The 13,178-nt window shown below is 41.3% G+C and overlaps 2 protein-coding genes across 2 annotated transcripts; one reads left to right on the plus strand and one right to left on the minus strand.

The window, feature by feature from the left end:
* The first annotated feature begins 35 nt into the window (after positions 1 to 35).
* On the plus strand, positions 36 to 8,464 carry LOC108117266 (cyclin-G-associated kinase). Its single transcript, XM_017229658.2, has 9 exons — positions 36 to 397; positions 736 to 966; positions 1,034 to 1,173; positions 1,230 to 2,147; positions 5,752 to 6,161; positions 6,232 to 6,605; positions 6,663 to 7,627; positions 7,681 to 7,842; positions 7,892 to 8,464. Exons 1-9 carry the CDS (start codon positions 220 to 222, stop codon positions 8,000 to 8,002), a joined length of 3,489 nt encoding a protein of 1,162 aa, XP_017085147.1. The 5' UTR covers positions 36 to 219; the 3' UTR covers positions 8,003 to 8,464.
* Positions 8,315 to 10,353, minus strand: LOC108117503 (guanine deaminase). Its single transcript, XM_017230025.2, has 5 exons — positions 10,127 to 10,353; positions 9,812 to 10,072; positions 9,552 to 9,706; positions 9,221 to 9,494; positions 8,315 to 9,165 (listed from the first exon to the last, which is right to left on the minus strand). The coding sequence occupies exons 1-5, from the start codon at positions 10,223 to 10,225 to the stop codon at positions 8,593 to 8,595; spliced, it is 1,362 nt and encodes a 453-aa protein (XP_017085514.1). The 5' UTR covers positions 10,226 to 10,353; the 3' UTR covers positions 8,315 to 8,592.
* Between the last annotated feature and the right edge of the window lie 2,825 nt (positions 10,354 to 13,178).

Genomic DNA, 13,178 nt, shown 5'->3' on the forward strand with positions numbered 1-13,178 from the left:
TTGAAAATATATTGTTCTGGATTTTCCCATAGATATGGTCGCACTATTTATAAGAAGTGGATAACAACAGCTGTTTTTCGATAGGCATTGAGCAAATTAAATTGATACTTATTCGTGGCTACTGCGAAGGCAAAATGTATTAGTTGTTTGAACGGGCGCCAGTAGTAAAAATCCATCAGTTTGTGACCAGCACACGCGCTAGCGTCGACCATTTGCAAAATGGGCGACTTCTTTAAATCTATTAACTTTACCTACTTCTCTAGCGAGGGCGTTACGTCTGTCAGTGGAGCTTCATTAGCAGGAAGTGGCCTCGTGGGTAGACTGGAAAACGATTTCGTTGGACAGGTGGTCGAGGTGGCTGGCCACAAGCTACGCATCAAGTGCATAATCGCCGAAGGTGAGGAGAGGCTTCGTCGAAAAATCAATAAGAAGTCAATCCAATAGCCGTACAAGACCGATCCGAGCAATTCTCTACACTTTGGTTTAGCTTGCCATAACAATAACAGTTTTCCCATGAATGAATTCAAGGAATGCTTGGGCTTGCCAGACCTAAGTTATAGGGGTTTCTCAGACGTGTTCTTATACAAAAACAAATATAGTAGGAGAAAGGGGAGGAACTCTACAGAATATTTTTTCAAAGATAATAAAATACCAGATAGAAACTACTCATTTCGTTGTACTTACTGTGGCCAGTATTTAATCAATCTCTTATCAAAACTTCCAACTATATTTCAGGCGGATACGCTTTTGTTTACAAAGTCCAAGATATGCAAACTGGAACCGAGTACGCCCTGAAACGACTGATCGGGCCAGATCAGCAAGCTTGTTCCGCTATTATCAACGAAATCGGCATACACAAACAGCTCTCTGGCCACGAAAATATTGTCGCCTTCGCTGGTTCCAGTTACACGGCCCCGGTTGCTCAGCAGGGTGCCCAATATTTGCTCCTCACAGAACTTTGCAAAGGTAAGGGAATTTAGTGTTCAACATTAAATATTGTTAGTAATAACTCCTCCTTTTTATTGACTTGCAGGCGGCTCGCTGGTGGACCTCTTTAAAACACATAATGTCATCATCAATCCTCCATTGGTGCTGAGCATCTTCTATCAAATGGCACGAGCCGTGGCCTGCCTGCACTCACAATTGCCTCCGATCACCCATCGAGACATAAAGGTACGTGTGCTACCCTAACGCGGCTCACGGCCTAATCCCATTTAATTTTGTTCCAGATCGAAAACTTCCTTATTGGCAATAACAATCAGATCAAGCTGTGTGACTTTGGCTCCGCCACCAAGCAGGTGCTCTCACCCAAAATCGAGTGGAGTGTAAACCAGCGCAACATGCTGGAAGATCAATTAAACACCGTAACCACGCCAATGTACCGATCCCCTGAGATGCTCGACACTTGGTCCAACAACCCGATTGGGCCCCCAGCAGACATATGGGCTCTCGGCTGCATCCTTTACTTTCTGTGCTTTCGTAAACATCCCTACGAGGATGGTGGCAAACTGCGCATAATCAACGCCAACTATATTCTCCCGCCGGATCCTCAGTATCAGTGCTTCCGCGACATTATCAGGGGCTGTTTTAAAGTGAACCCGGCCGAGCGTCTGGACATTGACATGGTGCTGGAACGTCTTGCAGCTATCGCAGAGACAAACAAATGGTTGCTGAAAGGCCCTATAGAACTGCATGGAATTCCTATCGAATCTTTACAGGCAGATAGTAACGAATCACCTAATACCACAGCGCATATAGCCACCACCGTTTCATCCTCCAGTAATGGACACGGTAGTCTGCTGTCGTCGCTGCGTGGTGGCGCAGGCACGCTGCTTAAAAACATAAAGGATACATCAACTAAAGTAATGCAAACAATGCAGCATTCAATCGGTCGCAGTGATCTGGACATCAGTCACATCACCTCTCGGATCCTTGTGATGCCCTGCCCGTCTGAAGGATTCGAGTCAACGTACAAGACAAACAACATCGAAGACGTCCGACTGTCACTCGAGAGTCGATTTGCTCCACAAAAAATGAGTATTTACAACTTCGGCCAACGCACAGTGCCCCGGATACCGCCGCCCGTACGTACTGTTGAAGCCGGTTCGGTGTATGGTTGCCCACAGGCTCACGCTCCCAATCTGGAGGTATGTAAATTGAAAAAAGGTTAATGATGTAGACTCAAATTCTAGAAATATCAGCATCTATACGTATCTACGTAAATCGCTACGTAAAAAAAAAGAAATCAATCGACTGGAGTGGTTACTCTAGAATATATGTTGGGCTTTATTTATTATATTCGAGTTTATAGGGCCTGGCTACCGATTTCACCCTTATGAAGATTATGGATAAAGATGACAACAAGCATCGTCCTACGATTAGCGAGGGAGGGCAAATTAATTAGTAAGAGTCTACTTTTATAAGAAGGAAGGTGTATGTTTGCATCCCAGTTGAGACCGCGGAGAGCAAATATAAAAAAATTCTTTTGGATGGATTCAATAAGGCACTGGTGAACCCCATACTGGGGGTCCCAGATCCATATTCCAGATTCACACGAACTAAAGAAATAAAAAGTGTTTTGGTAACATAGGTTAAATTCCTTCGACCACCTTCTAGTGAAACCAAGCACTCCTCTAGCTTTATTAACCATAGAGGAAATATGGTCGGAAAACTTAAGTTTTGCATCGAGTAAGATGCCAAGATCATCAACTGCATTAGTTCTTTCCTGAGCTACACCATACAGAGTATAAGTGGCAACTTTAGGACTTAGGCGGCAGAAGGTCATTGCTTTGCACTTAGAGCCATTAAGATTTAATATGTTTGCAGAGCACCAGTTTTGAAAATTATTAAGGTCAGATTGCAGTTTCACCTGGTAGGAGGCATCGGTATATTGCAGACAGAGTTTGACATCGTCTGCATACATAGGTACTAGAGAGTCATTAACAACCAAGGGAAGGTCATTAATGAATAAAGTAAAAAGTAACCGACCAAGATGATCCCCTGAGGGAAGAAGCGTAGACTAAAGCAGACACTGAATTTTTAAAAAGAACTCGTTGCGATGTGAGGTAACTGCTAATCCAACCCAGCAGTTTAGTAGGAATCCCAATAAGATCGAGTTTTTCTAAAAGAAGGCCGTGATTCACGGAGTCAAATGCTTTACTGAAGTGTAAATGACATCCGTCTGAAGTTTATTTTGGAAACCAGTGATCACGAAGGATGTTAGTTCCAGAAGATTGGTAGTGGTAGACCGTTGTTTCATAAAGCCATGCTGGTGCTGCAAGTGAGGCACAAGTATTTTTCCGTAAAGATTCGGAATTGCTGATAGTTTAGATATACCTCTGTAAATTGCAGCATCCGATTTTTCCCCTTCTTGTGAAGGGGAATAATAAGGGACTCTTTCTAGATAGCGGGAAACGTGGACGTCTCCAGGGAAAGGTTAAATAATTTTAAAAGGGGTTTGGCGAGGGTAGCAGAGCAGTACCTAAGCACACAGCCCGGTACCCCGTCTTGACCTGGCGAAAAGACTGGCTTCATATTCTGAAGACCGACAAGGTGGGTCGGGAAATAAAGTTAGACCGGGGGATATCATAAGCGTAAGTCTGCGCGTTTATTAACAAAGGTAAATAGGTGGTTTGAAAAACTGTGCAAAAAGATCGGCAATTTCCTGATCCGTGCTTGCAGTAGATTTTCCAAACGATAGCAAATACGGAAAGGTTTTAGATTTACGCTTAGTGTTAACACAACTATAGAACTGTTTCGGATCCAGAGCAAACTGGTTCTTACATCGACCTAAATAGTTCTTATTACACTGAATGTTATGCACGGTAAAGTTAGACCAAGCCACCATATAATGCACATAACAGTCATTGCTATTAGTTCTTAAGTATTTATTAAAGAATCTTAACTTGATATTTTTTAGATTAGAAAGGTGCCTTGTATACCAAGGGGGTTTATCCGACTTAGCCGGAAACCGCAACGGTACAAAGCAATCAAAAATTATGTTTAATGTACTATAAAATATATCTAGAGCAGTCGACATATCGGTACATGCGTAAAAATCGGACCAGTCAAATTCTGAAATAGTTATTAATTTTTTTAAAGTCGGCTTTTCGAAAACATCGAATTTTCGTATCAGCGTAATTGTTCTTAGGCTTAGTACATAGCCCCATATCGATCGAAAAATCTAATGTTGGATGATAAGGATCTTCAGGGTGTGTGAGAGGTGGACCTCTGTATATGGATACGGCGTCCGTATCAGAGAGAAAGCACAGATCGAGCAAACGACCTAAAGAATTCCCTATATGATTAATTTGAGCCAGTGACATGTCTAACATGCCAGCAGTAAAGTCGTGATGCGACGTAGGTGTTAAAGCTAAGGTGTTATCGTTCATGGACCAAGCCACCTGATTTAAGTTGAAATCACCCAATACCACCAGCTGATCCATGTCCGATAACATTGAGAAGACAGACTGAATGGCTGCTAGGTGCCGCTCATATGTCAAGGAATATGCATGCTTAATCTTTACTTTTGATCTCTTGTAGTTCCTGAGATTTAAGAGTTTATACATACATAATTGACTAGTTATTGATTCTAATCAAGAATATATAAACTTTAACTGCGGATGAGCTGTGCAGGCGTCTCTAGATATGTATACTTAGTCCCAACATAATAGCCTCATTGAAGATAAGATACATAGTTAAACTTGGTTAAATAAATTACGAGTAATTGCTAAGAATAAAAAAAAAGGAAACGCTATAGTCGAGTGCCGCGACTATAAGATACCCGTTACTGCCTTACAGAATTTTGAAATATTGATTTTGGTAGTGGAAATTCACAAGGCGCTACCTTTTGTCAGAGAAAGCCTGTTGAGTAACTGATAGTGACGTCACTGCCCATGTGAGGCCTTATAACTTTAATTTCTTCATAAATAGCGAAATGATGTTCCGATTTGAAAAATCTTTGGTAAATCGATAAATATTAACAGAAATAAGTTATACAAGGTCAAACGAAGGCATTCATAATAATATTATAGACGGCACAGTTTTCCGAGATCTATCAAAGCCAAGTGAGTAATTAGAAAGCTTATTAAAATATTTAACGTCCTATCAAGTCGCTTGAATGAGGCGATTGCCGATATGCAAACATTCGCATTTACAATGCACTCAGAACAATGGGGTCAATGGATAGTAGTATGAAAAATAATTAAGTAATCCCGGGTTTTGTGGGCGTTAGGGTGGGCGTGACTAGATTGGGGAAAAAAATTCGCATTTGGGTCAACATAAAAACCTTCATGCTTAACCCGCCCATTCTAACGCCTATAGTTATTGAGATATCAGCTTTTCTATCACCATAAGATCCGCTGGCATCTCAAGATTATACATTCTGAATTATTTTGGGCGTGGCAGGATGCTGAAATAAACTTTCACTGCGTAGGTACCTCAAGATCATTAATCATAAGCGTTCATACGGGCAGAAGGGCAGACGGACATGGCTCAATTGACTTCGCTATTGATCCTGATCAAGAATAAATATACTTTTTGGGGTCGAAAATTCTTCCTTTTACCTCTTACATTATTCTCAACGAATCTAATATACCCTTTTAATCTCGATTAACGGTTATAATCACATAACATGAGATAATCACAACCGATTATAAAAAACTGATTTATATATAAACACATATATAAATATGCACACAATTTATATAGTTTAATATCTATCTGGCATTATCGAGTTTGTTTTTAATTTAGGGTCTGTTTACCGTATCGGCAGACATGTACAACTTCCTAAACGCGGACCCGAAATCAATTGTTATCGTCCAGACGGAAGATTCGGGAGGGCGCACTGCTGCCACAGTCATCTGTGCACTGCTTATGTATGCAGATTTGTTGCAGGAGCCAGAAGACGCCGTGCAGGTTTTCGCCGTTAAGCGCCACACTATTAACCTGCGAGCCTCCGAGTTCCGTTACCTGTATTACTTCGGTGACATCCTGCGGCCCAAGCCCCTACTGCCACACTACAAGAACACAAATCTTGTGTCGCTCAGCTGTCAGCCTGTTCCCAAAATGACCAAGGCACGCGACGGTTGCCGTATCTACATGGAGATATACTGCAACGAGAAATTATTGCTTAGCACTCTTCAAGATTACGAAAAGATGCGGTAGGATTCGCTTAATTTAAATCGAGATTCATGCTTAAAACACTTTTTTTTGGCTGTTTTAACCTTGCAGGTTGTATCAGGCCGGTCCCGGTAAAATAGTGTTGCCAATCAACATGACCGTCTGTGGTGATGTGACTGTGGTTTTGTACCACGCCCGAAAAGGAATTGTACGCCCACAAGGGCTGAAGATATGCCAGTTTCAAATAAACACCGGATTTATTCCCGAGCCAGAAACGCTGATTACGTTCACAAGCCAAGATCTGGATGACCTGCCGGATCCTGAACAGGTTACTCTTAGCCTCTGCGTGTCGCTATCTCTGACAGTTACTGAGTCGGAAGCTCCTCCGACCCACAAACCACCATGGGTACCAGCCAAACCTTTGCGATCACCAGCCGCGTTGTTTAGCTCTGATCTCGAGTTTGCGGAGATGCTGGATAATTTTGGTAAGTGGTCGCAATTCGTACCTCTATCTTTTGTAGTCAATTTATTTTTTGTAAAAGTAACCAAACCCAGGAATAGTTCACCACCACCGCCAGGGTCTAGAAAGAATGATCGTCCCTGTTCCCCGCTCGTTCTGCCAGATGTTACAGGGACCGTCCATGGACCTTCGACTCCCACGCCAGAGCCTTCTCCGCCTATCGACCTGTTGAACCTGAACCAGCAAAACAGAAACTCGCCAGCCACTGATCCCTTAACTAGCGCAAGGCCTGGCACAGATGCCAGCTTTGACTTGTTAGGGGCATTCGGCGATGATGACTCCACGGGCATACGTTCGGCGCCGATTCCTGACATTCTTCACCCAATGCAGCATCAGCCTGTAAAAGCGAGCACTGACCCTTTTGACATATTTGACTCTATGGACCAAGGTATTGCGCCCAGCCTGAAGCCATCGGCCGGATCAGACCTTCCACCATTTCTTGGTTCCCTTCCGACTTTTGTATCTAAGCCTGCGGTCGCCAGAAGCAAACCCTCACCAACCCAGCCACGCAAGGCATCTGGAGATCCCTTTGCGGACATCGCCAGCTTGGCTTCAGGGCTAAACATAAACTTTAAACGCAGCACGCTGGGTGGAAATTCTACTGTAGGCAGTAGTCCCCAGCCGACGCAGTTCTCCAGTCCGACCCACAACCCATCAATATCCTCGAAACCCCAAGAGATGTTTATGCAGTCACCACAGCAGCAGCAGTCTGAGCCCATGTCTTCTGCCAGAACACCGCGACACCCACCTTCGGTCTCTGCCCAATTACGACCGGACTACAATCGAGCCTACTTTGATCCGCAAAAGCCTGCGCAGCAAGCTGGTACTTGCGGAACTAACAACACCGACATATTTGCAGACATCCTAGGCCAACAAGGCTACTCATTCGGCAACAAAATAAACCACGGGCCGCGGTCCATAAATGAAATGCGCAAGGAAGATTTGGTTCGTTATATGGACCCTAAGAAAGTACGAGTTATGGAATGGGTAAGGCAGTACGAAGCTGAGATAGAAACACAGCTTTAATTTCCAGTTTTCAGACCGATGGCAAAAAAAACAATATACGTGCGCTTTTATGCTCCATGCATACAGTACTGTGGGAAAACGCCAAGTGGCAGCGATGCGAAATGTCTACCATGGTGACTCCTGCTGAGGTCAAGAAGGCATACCGTCGTGCTTGTCTATCAGTGCATCCTGATAAGGTAAATGGCATGTAAACATTTCCAATATTTGATGGCATTATACTTTTAGCATAATGGAACCGAGAACGAAGAGATTGCCAAGCTTATTTTTATGGAACTTAACAAAGCGTGGACAGATTTCGAAAAAGATGTCACTCAGAAACATATGTTTAATACGTAAAACGCACAGGAATATATTTACCACGGGTAGCAATATTGTTGTATTTTTAGCGAAATATAATGTAAATTCATGTAAGAGTAAGCTTTAATCTGTGAAGTTAAAATATTGGCTATGGCCATCGAATGCTCAGTCAGCCCAGCACATTTTCAAAATGACTTTCTTAATTTGCATGAAAGAAAATCTTATTAATCATTCCCATTGCATTCAAAAGCAATCCGGCCAAAACTAAAAACCTTGACACCTTGGCGACTATCCAATTGAATAAATAGGATATTGCGCGCCTTATTTACCTATAAACATATGTACATTATATTCGTCTATAATATACTTTATTCGCAGCAGATATATCCTTGATAAAATTATAGCCTATACGTTATAAACTACAAATTGATTGAAATTAAAAGTATAGTTTCTGTTTTAACGGTAAAATATGTAGAACAAGTAAAGACAAAATCAGCCCTATCTTTTGGAAGTGTTTATAACGGAATATTGCAGGTAATCTAAACACAGATTTCCGTTTTAGCATTTAATTTTTGTCGCTATAAAACAAACTCTTCGAAATTATTTTTGAAAATGCCAACACTAAAAGTCTATCTGCCGTATTCTGATCGGCATTCCTTTTTAATACGCTTGCCAGCTACAAAGACCTCAACAATATTGCGTTCACCTCCGGTATATATGAACTTTTCGATCAATTCGTCGACACTAAGCTTGCGCATAGGATTTTCGTCAACGCTTACGTCCACCAACAGGGCATCAAACTCTTTCCCCAAGGTGAAGTTTCCGGTCAGGTGGTCTAAAGACAACGCTTTGGCGCCGCCTAAAGTGGCCATGTACAGAGCCTGCTTGTACTTTAGTTGAACATAGTTGGGATCTTGTGATTTAGCCTTTCCTGTTCCGTGTATATTTTGCGTCTTAAAAAAGCTTATGTGTTTGGACACTTCCAACGCGCGCAAAAGTGCGTTATGAATCGAGGCAGAGTTTCCGCCCGAAACATCTGTGCCAAGGCCTACAGTTATGCCGGCAGTCACCAGTCGTTGGACATCACACAGCCCCGAGCTAAGCATAGTGTTTGACGCGGGACAATGAGCCACCGAACAACCGCGAGTTTTAAGAAGTGTGACCTCATCGTCCTCAAGATGAACGCCGTGCGCCATTACCGTCTGCCAGATGAACATTTTTTAAAAGGGGGTAAAAACTGATGCTTAAATGATTAACCTTATTAGTCAGCAACCCAGCATTGTCGTATGCTTTGGCGTAACTGGTATTAAATATATCTTTCACCGCATCAATCTCCGCCAGATTTTCACTGATGTGGCTCTGGACATGCAGGTCGAATCGCTTGGCTATATCGCCAAGATTCTTCAGAAGTTCCTTGCTGCAGCTAAGGGCGAAACGCGGCGTAATTGTGGGCAATACAAGGCTGCTTCCTAGTTTCCGTATTTCCTCCACGAAAGCCAGAGTTGCAGTGACGGACTCCTCGAGAGTCTCCCTAGGCGTACCAACTTAATTTGATTGACATACTTTATAAGCCACGCTTGGTACTTACACGTAAAAGTCGGGACTGTTGCAGTTTGAGCAGACCTTACCGACAAGCGCCCTCTGGCCTTGGCTTGCTGCTTCCCGTGCTAAGATCACCGTCGATTCCAGGTGGTTCGTAGCGAAATAGGATGCCAGGGTGGTTCCACAGCGCACCGTTGCTTCCTGGGGAAATCACAATGACATTAACAAGAAATAAAAATATATTTTGATGACGTGTGAGCGACCCATTTGATAAGTGTGAGTGTTGCTAAGTTTACTATTACTTACGACAACCCTTTTGTAGACCTGTTGGGAGTATTGTAGGTCTACAAACTTCGCCTCCAGCGGAAATGTGTACGTGTTTAACCAGTCCAAAAGAGGCATATCCAGTCCCAGGCCCATTTGGGCGAACTGCGGGGCGTGTATGTGACAGTCAACGAAACCCGGCATAAGGAACTGGTTGTCTGACATCTGAACCTTGAACAAAGTTTTTGCCTGATCCGGATTGCTGGACACCCAAGCCTGATAGTCATGGCCCAACCCAATTATCTGCGTGCGAAACGCCTGTTAAGAAAATTTTATTGCAGAGAGTATAATGTACACCTTTCCAGCACCGTCCACTGCAAGAAATCCGTTCTCGAAGGACTCAAACTCGTTAAACGATTTAGTGTGTACAATAATGCCAAAAAAAACGGTAGCCATCTCACGAGGTCTTTGGATATCAGCGTTTTAAACGTATTCAACAGTTCAGAGTATAAAATGATAGTGATAAGCTTTACCGCCTTTCATTTATTAACAGCGATCGACGCCGTAATGCTAAGCGATGTACACGCGTCTCACAGCGAATGGCTAAACTCTTATGTACATACAGTCGACACATAATTTATTCGTACACCTATGTGTTGGAAGTTTATTCCTTAATATCTCAAGAAATACGTAACGGAAATTAAAATGTAATATCTCAAATGAAAGATATACATTTCGAGAATATATTTTAAACATAAAATTAACAAGTTTTAGCTTTAATACTAGATAATTTCCTTAATAACACAAAAAAGTCATTTTTTTACGCACGAAAATTATTTGTACACATCTCATTCTTGACTTCTCTTTCTGAATTCAACGGCAATCCGCGATTCTTTTTTAACTGTACTTCGGAATAAGCTTTGGTGTACTATTCTCAAAGTTTTTTAGTTAGTTTCGCTGCTTTTTATACCCGTAGAGTAAAGTAAAAGGGTATACTAGATTCGTTGAAAAGTATGTAACAGGTATAAGGAAGCGTTTCCGACCCTATAAAGTACATATTATATATTCTATTCAGGATGAATAGTAAAGACGAATGAGCCATGTCCACCTGTCTGTCCGTCTTTCCGTATGAACGTTGAGATCTCAGAAACTATAAGAGATACAAAGTTCAGATTAACCATGAAGGTTCTTGCAGCGCAAGCTTATTACAGCATCCTGCCACGCCCACAAATCGCGAAATACTAAAATCGCTGAAATCTCAGGAACTATTAGAGCTAGAACGTTGAAATTCAGAATGTATAATCTTTAGATGCCAGCCACCCATACGCCCACAAGGCTCGAAAAACGGTTTTCGCATTTCCTAAACAAAACCTGATATCTCGGTAACTATAATAGATAGAAAGTTAGGATTAAGTAGCAGTAGTATTAATGTAGGTTTTTATGATGCTCCAAATGCAAATTCATTTTTTCCCATCTAGCTACGTCTACCCTAACGCCCACAAACCCGGAAAACCAAAAATGCAAAAATCTAGGGAACTAAAAGATCTAGAAAGTTCGGCTTAAGAACACGTATTTAAGAGATGCCACTGAAACTTGCCACAAGTTTCATCCGGCCACGCCCACAATCCGAGGAACACTGTGGCGTCTATAATATTATTATGAATTCCCTCGTTTGACCTTGCATATCTTAATTCTGTTAATATCTATCGATTTGTCAAAGGTTTTTTAAATTGGAACATTATTTCGCTATTTATGAAGAAATTAAGGTTATAAGGCTTCACATAGCCAGTGACGTCACTATCAGTTACTCGACATGTTTTCTCCGACAATAGAAGCCGCTTGTGCAATTTTAATGGCAGGATGCTGTAATAAACTTGCGCTGGGTAGGGACCTCAAGAATCTTCATGGTTAATCTCAATTTTCTATCTCTTATAAGTTCCTGAGATCTCAGCGTTCATACGGACATGGCTCATTCGTCTTCGCTATTCATCCTGATCAAGAATATATATACTTTATAGGGTCGGAAACGCTTCCTTCTGCCTGTTACATACTTTTCAACAAACCTAGTATACCCTTTTACTCTACGAGTAAAGGGTATAAAAAATGTATACATATCTACATATCCAAAAAACACCATATAACCATATTTTGATAGAAATATGTGCTGTTAAATATAATCCAAGTAGTTACCAGTTAGAAAAGTAGACTTTATTCTTGTTACTTGAAGATAAGTTATTAATGTATTCGTTAGTTTTGGGTTGACCGCTTTTGAATGCATTCCAATTGCAATAAATACATACGTACATATGTATGGTAAAATTTTTTATACCTAAAGGTTACCAAACTCCTCCACAAGCTCCAGGGCAAGAGTTCCCGTCAATATTTAAGGTACCTTTAGTACCTTTAATTTACGGAAATCTTCAATGATTACTTGAAGATTTCCTTTATATTCCGCGCGACCTAAAACATTACACAATTTAAAAACCGAACAAATTTTCTTCTGGATGCGATTTCATTTTTTTTTTAATTTACATAAATAAAAGTAATGCAAAAATAATGCCGAATGTAAAGGCATTGCTAGCAGTGACAGTTTTTCTCAAGAGCTAGAGTGATTTTAGTTTCTTGACACTCACTCACTCACACTTTTTACACTCATTAATTAAGCAATTCTTAAATAATTGCCATATATATTTTTTTAACTTTAAATTAAACAAGATGAATTTTTACAACAAAAATATAATTCAGTGTATTTACACATTTTTTATACCCGTTATTCGTAGAGTAAAAGGGTATACTAGATTCGTTGAAAAATATGTAACAGGAAGAAGCGTTTCCGACCCTATAAAGTATATGTATATATTCTTGATCAGTATCAATAGCGAAGTTGATTAAGCCATGTCCGTTTTTCCGACTGTCCGTTTGAACGCTGAGATCTCAGGAACTAGAAGAGATGAGATTAATCATGAATATTCACAGCATCCTGCCACGGCCACTCGAACGCCCACAAATCGCAAAACACTAAAATCGCTAAAATCTGAGGAACTATTAGAGCTAGAACGTTGAAATTCAGTACGTATAGTTTTCAGATGACAGCGCATCTTATAGTGGTACCATTTTCGGGCCGCACCCACTCTTACGCCCATCAAGCTCAAAAGACGGTTTTCGCATTTTGTAGAAAAGCTTATATCTCGGTAGCTATAAATCATAGAAGGTTCGGATTATTCTTGTAGGTGCGAATTGTTTTTCCCATCAAGCCACGCCCACTCGAACGCACACAAAACCAGAAAAAAATTACGAAAATATCGGAAACTATAAGAGCTAGAATGCTTAGGAATGCGTATTTAACACGCCCACTCTAACGCCCACAAACCGCGGAAAACTGTGGTCTCTATAATATTATTATGAATGC

Source organism: Drosophila eugracilis, unplaced genomic scaffold (genome assembly GCF_018153835.1).
Source record: "Drosophila eugracilis isolate 14026-0451.02 unplaced genomic scaffold, ASM1815383v1 contig_1903, whole genome shotgun sequence".
NCBI lineage: Eukaryota > Metazoa > Arthropoda > Insecta > Diptera > Drosophilidae > Drosophila > Drosophila eugracilis.

Bases quoted from the DNA above. Each gene is read 5' to 3' on its own strand.
- LOC108117266 (XM_017229658.2), top strand. From the start codon at position 220: ATGGGCGACTTCTTTAAATCTATTAACTTTACCTACTTCTCTAGCGAG. The intron at 2,148-5,751 runs GTATGTAAATTG...TTTTTAATTTAG, and splicing joins CTCACGCTCCCAATCTGGAG to GGTCTGTTTACCGTATCGGC. The intron at 7,843-7,891 runs GTAAATGGCATG...TTATACTTTTAG, and splicing joins TATCAGTGCATCCTGATAAG to CATAATGGAACCGAGAACGA.
- LOC108117503 (XM_017230025.2), bottom strand. From the start codon at position 10,225: ATGGCTACCGTTTTTTTTGGCATTATTGTACACACTAAATCGTTTAAC. The intron at 9,495-9,551 runs GTAAGTACCAAG...TGGTACGCCTAG, and splicing joins AACAGTCCCGACTTTTACGT to GGAGACTCTCGAGGAGTCCG. The intron at 9,166-9,220 runs GTTAATCATTTA...TTCATCTGGCAG, and splicing joins CTGGGTTGCTGACTAATAAG to ACGGTAATGGCGCACGGCGT.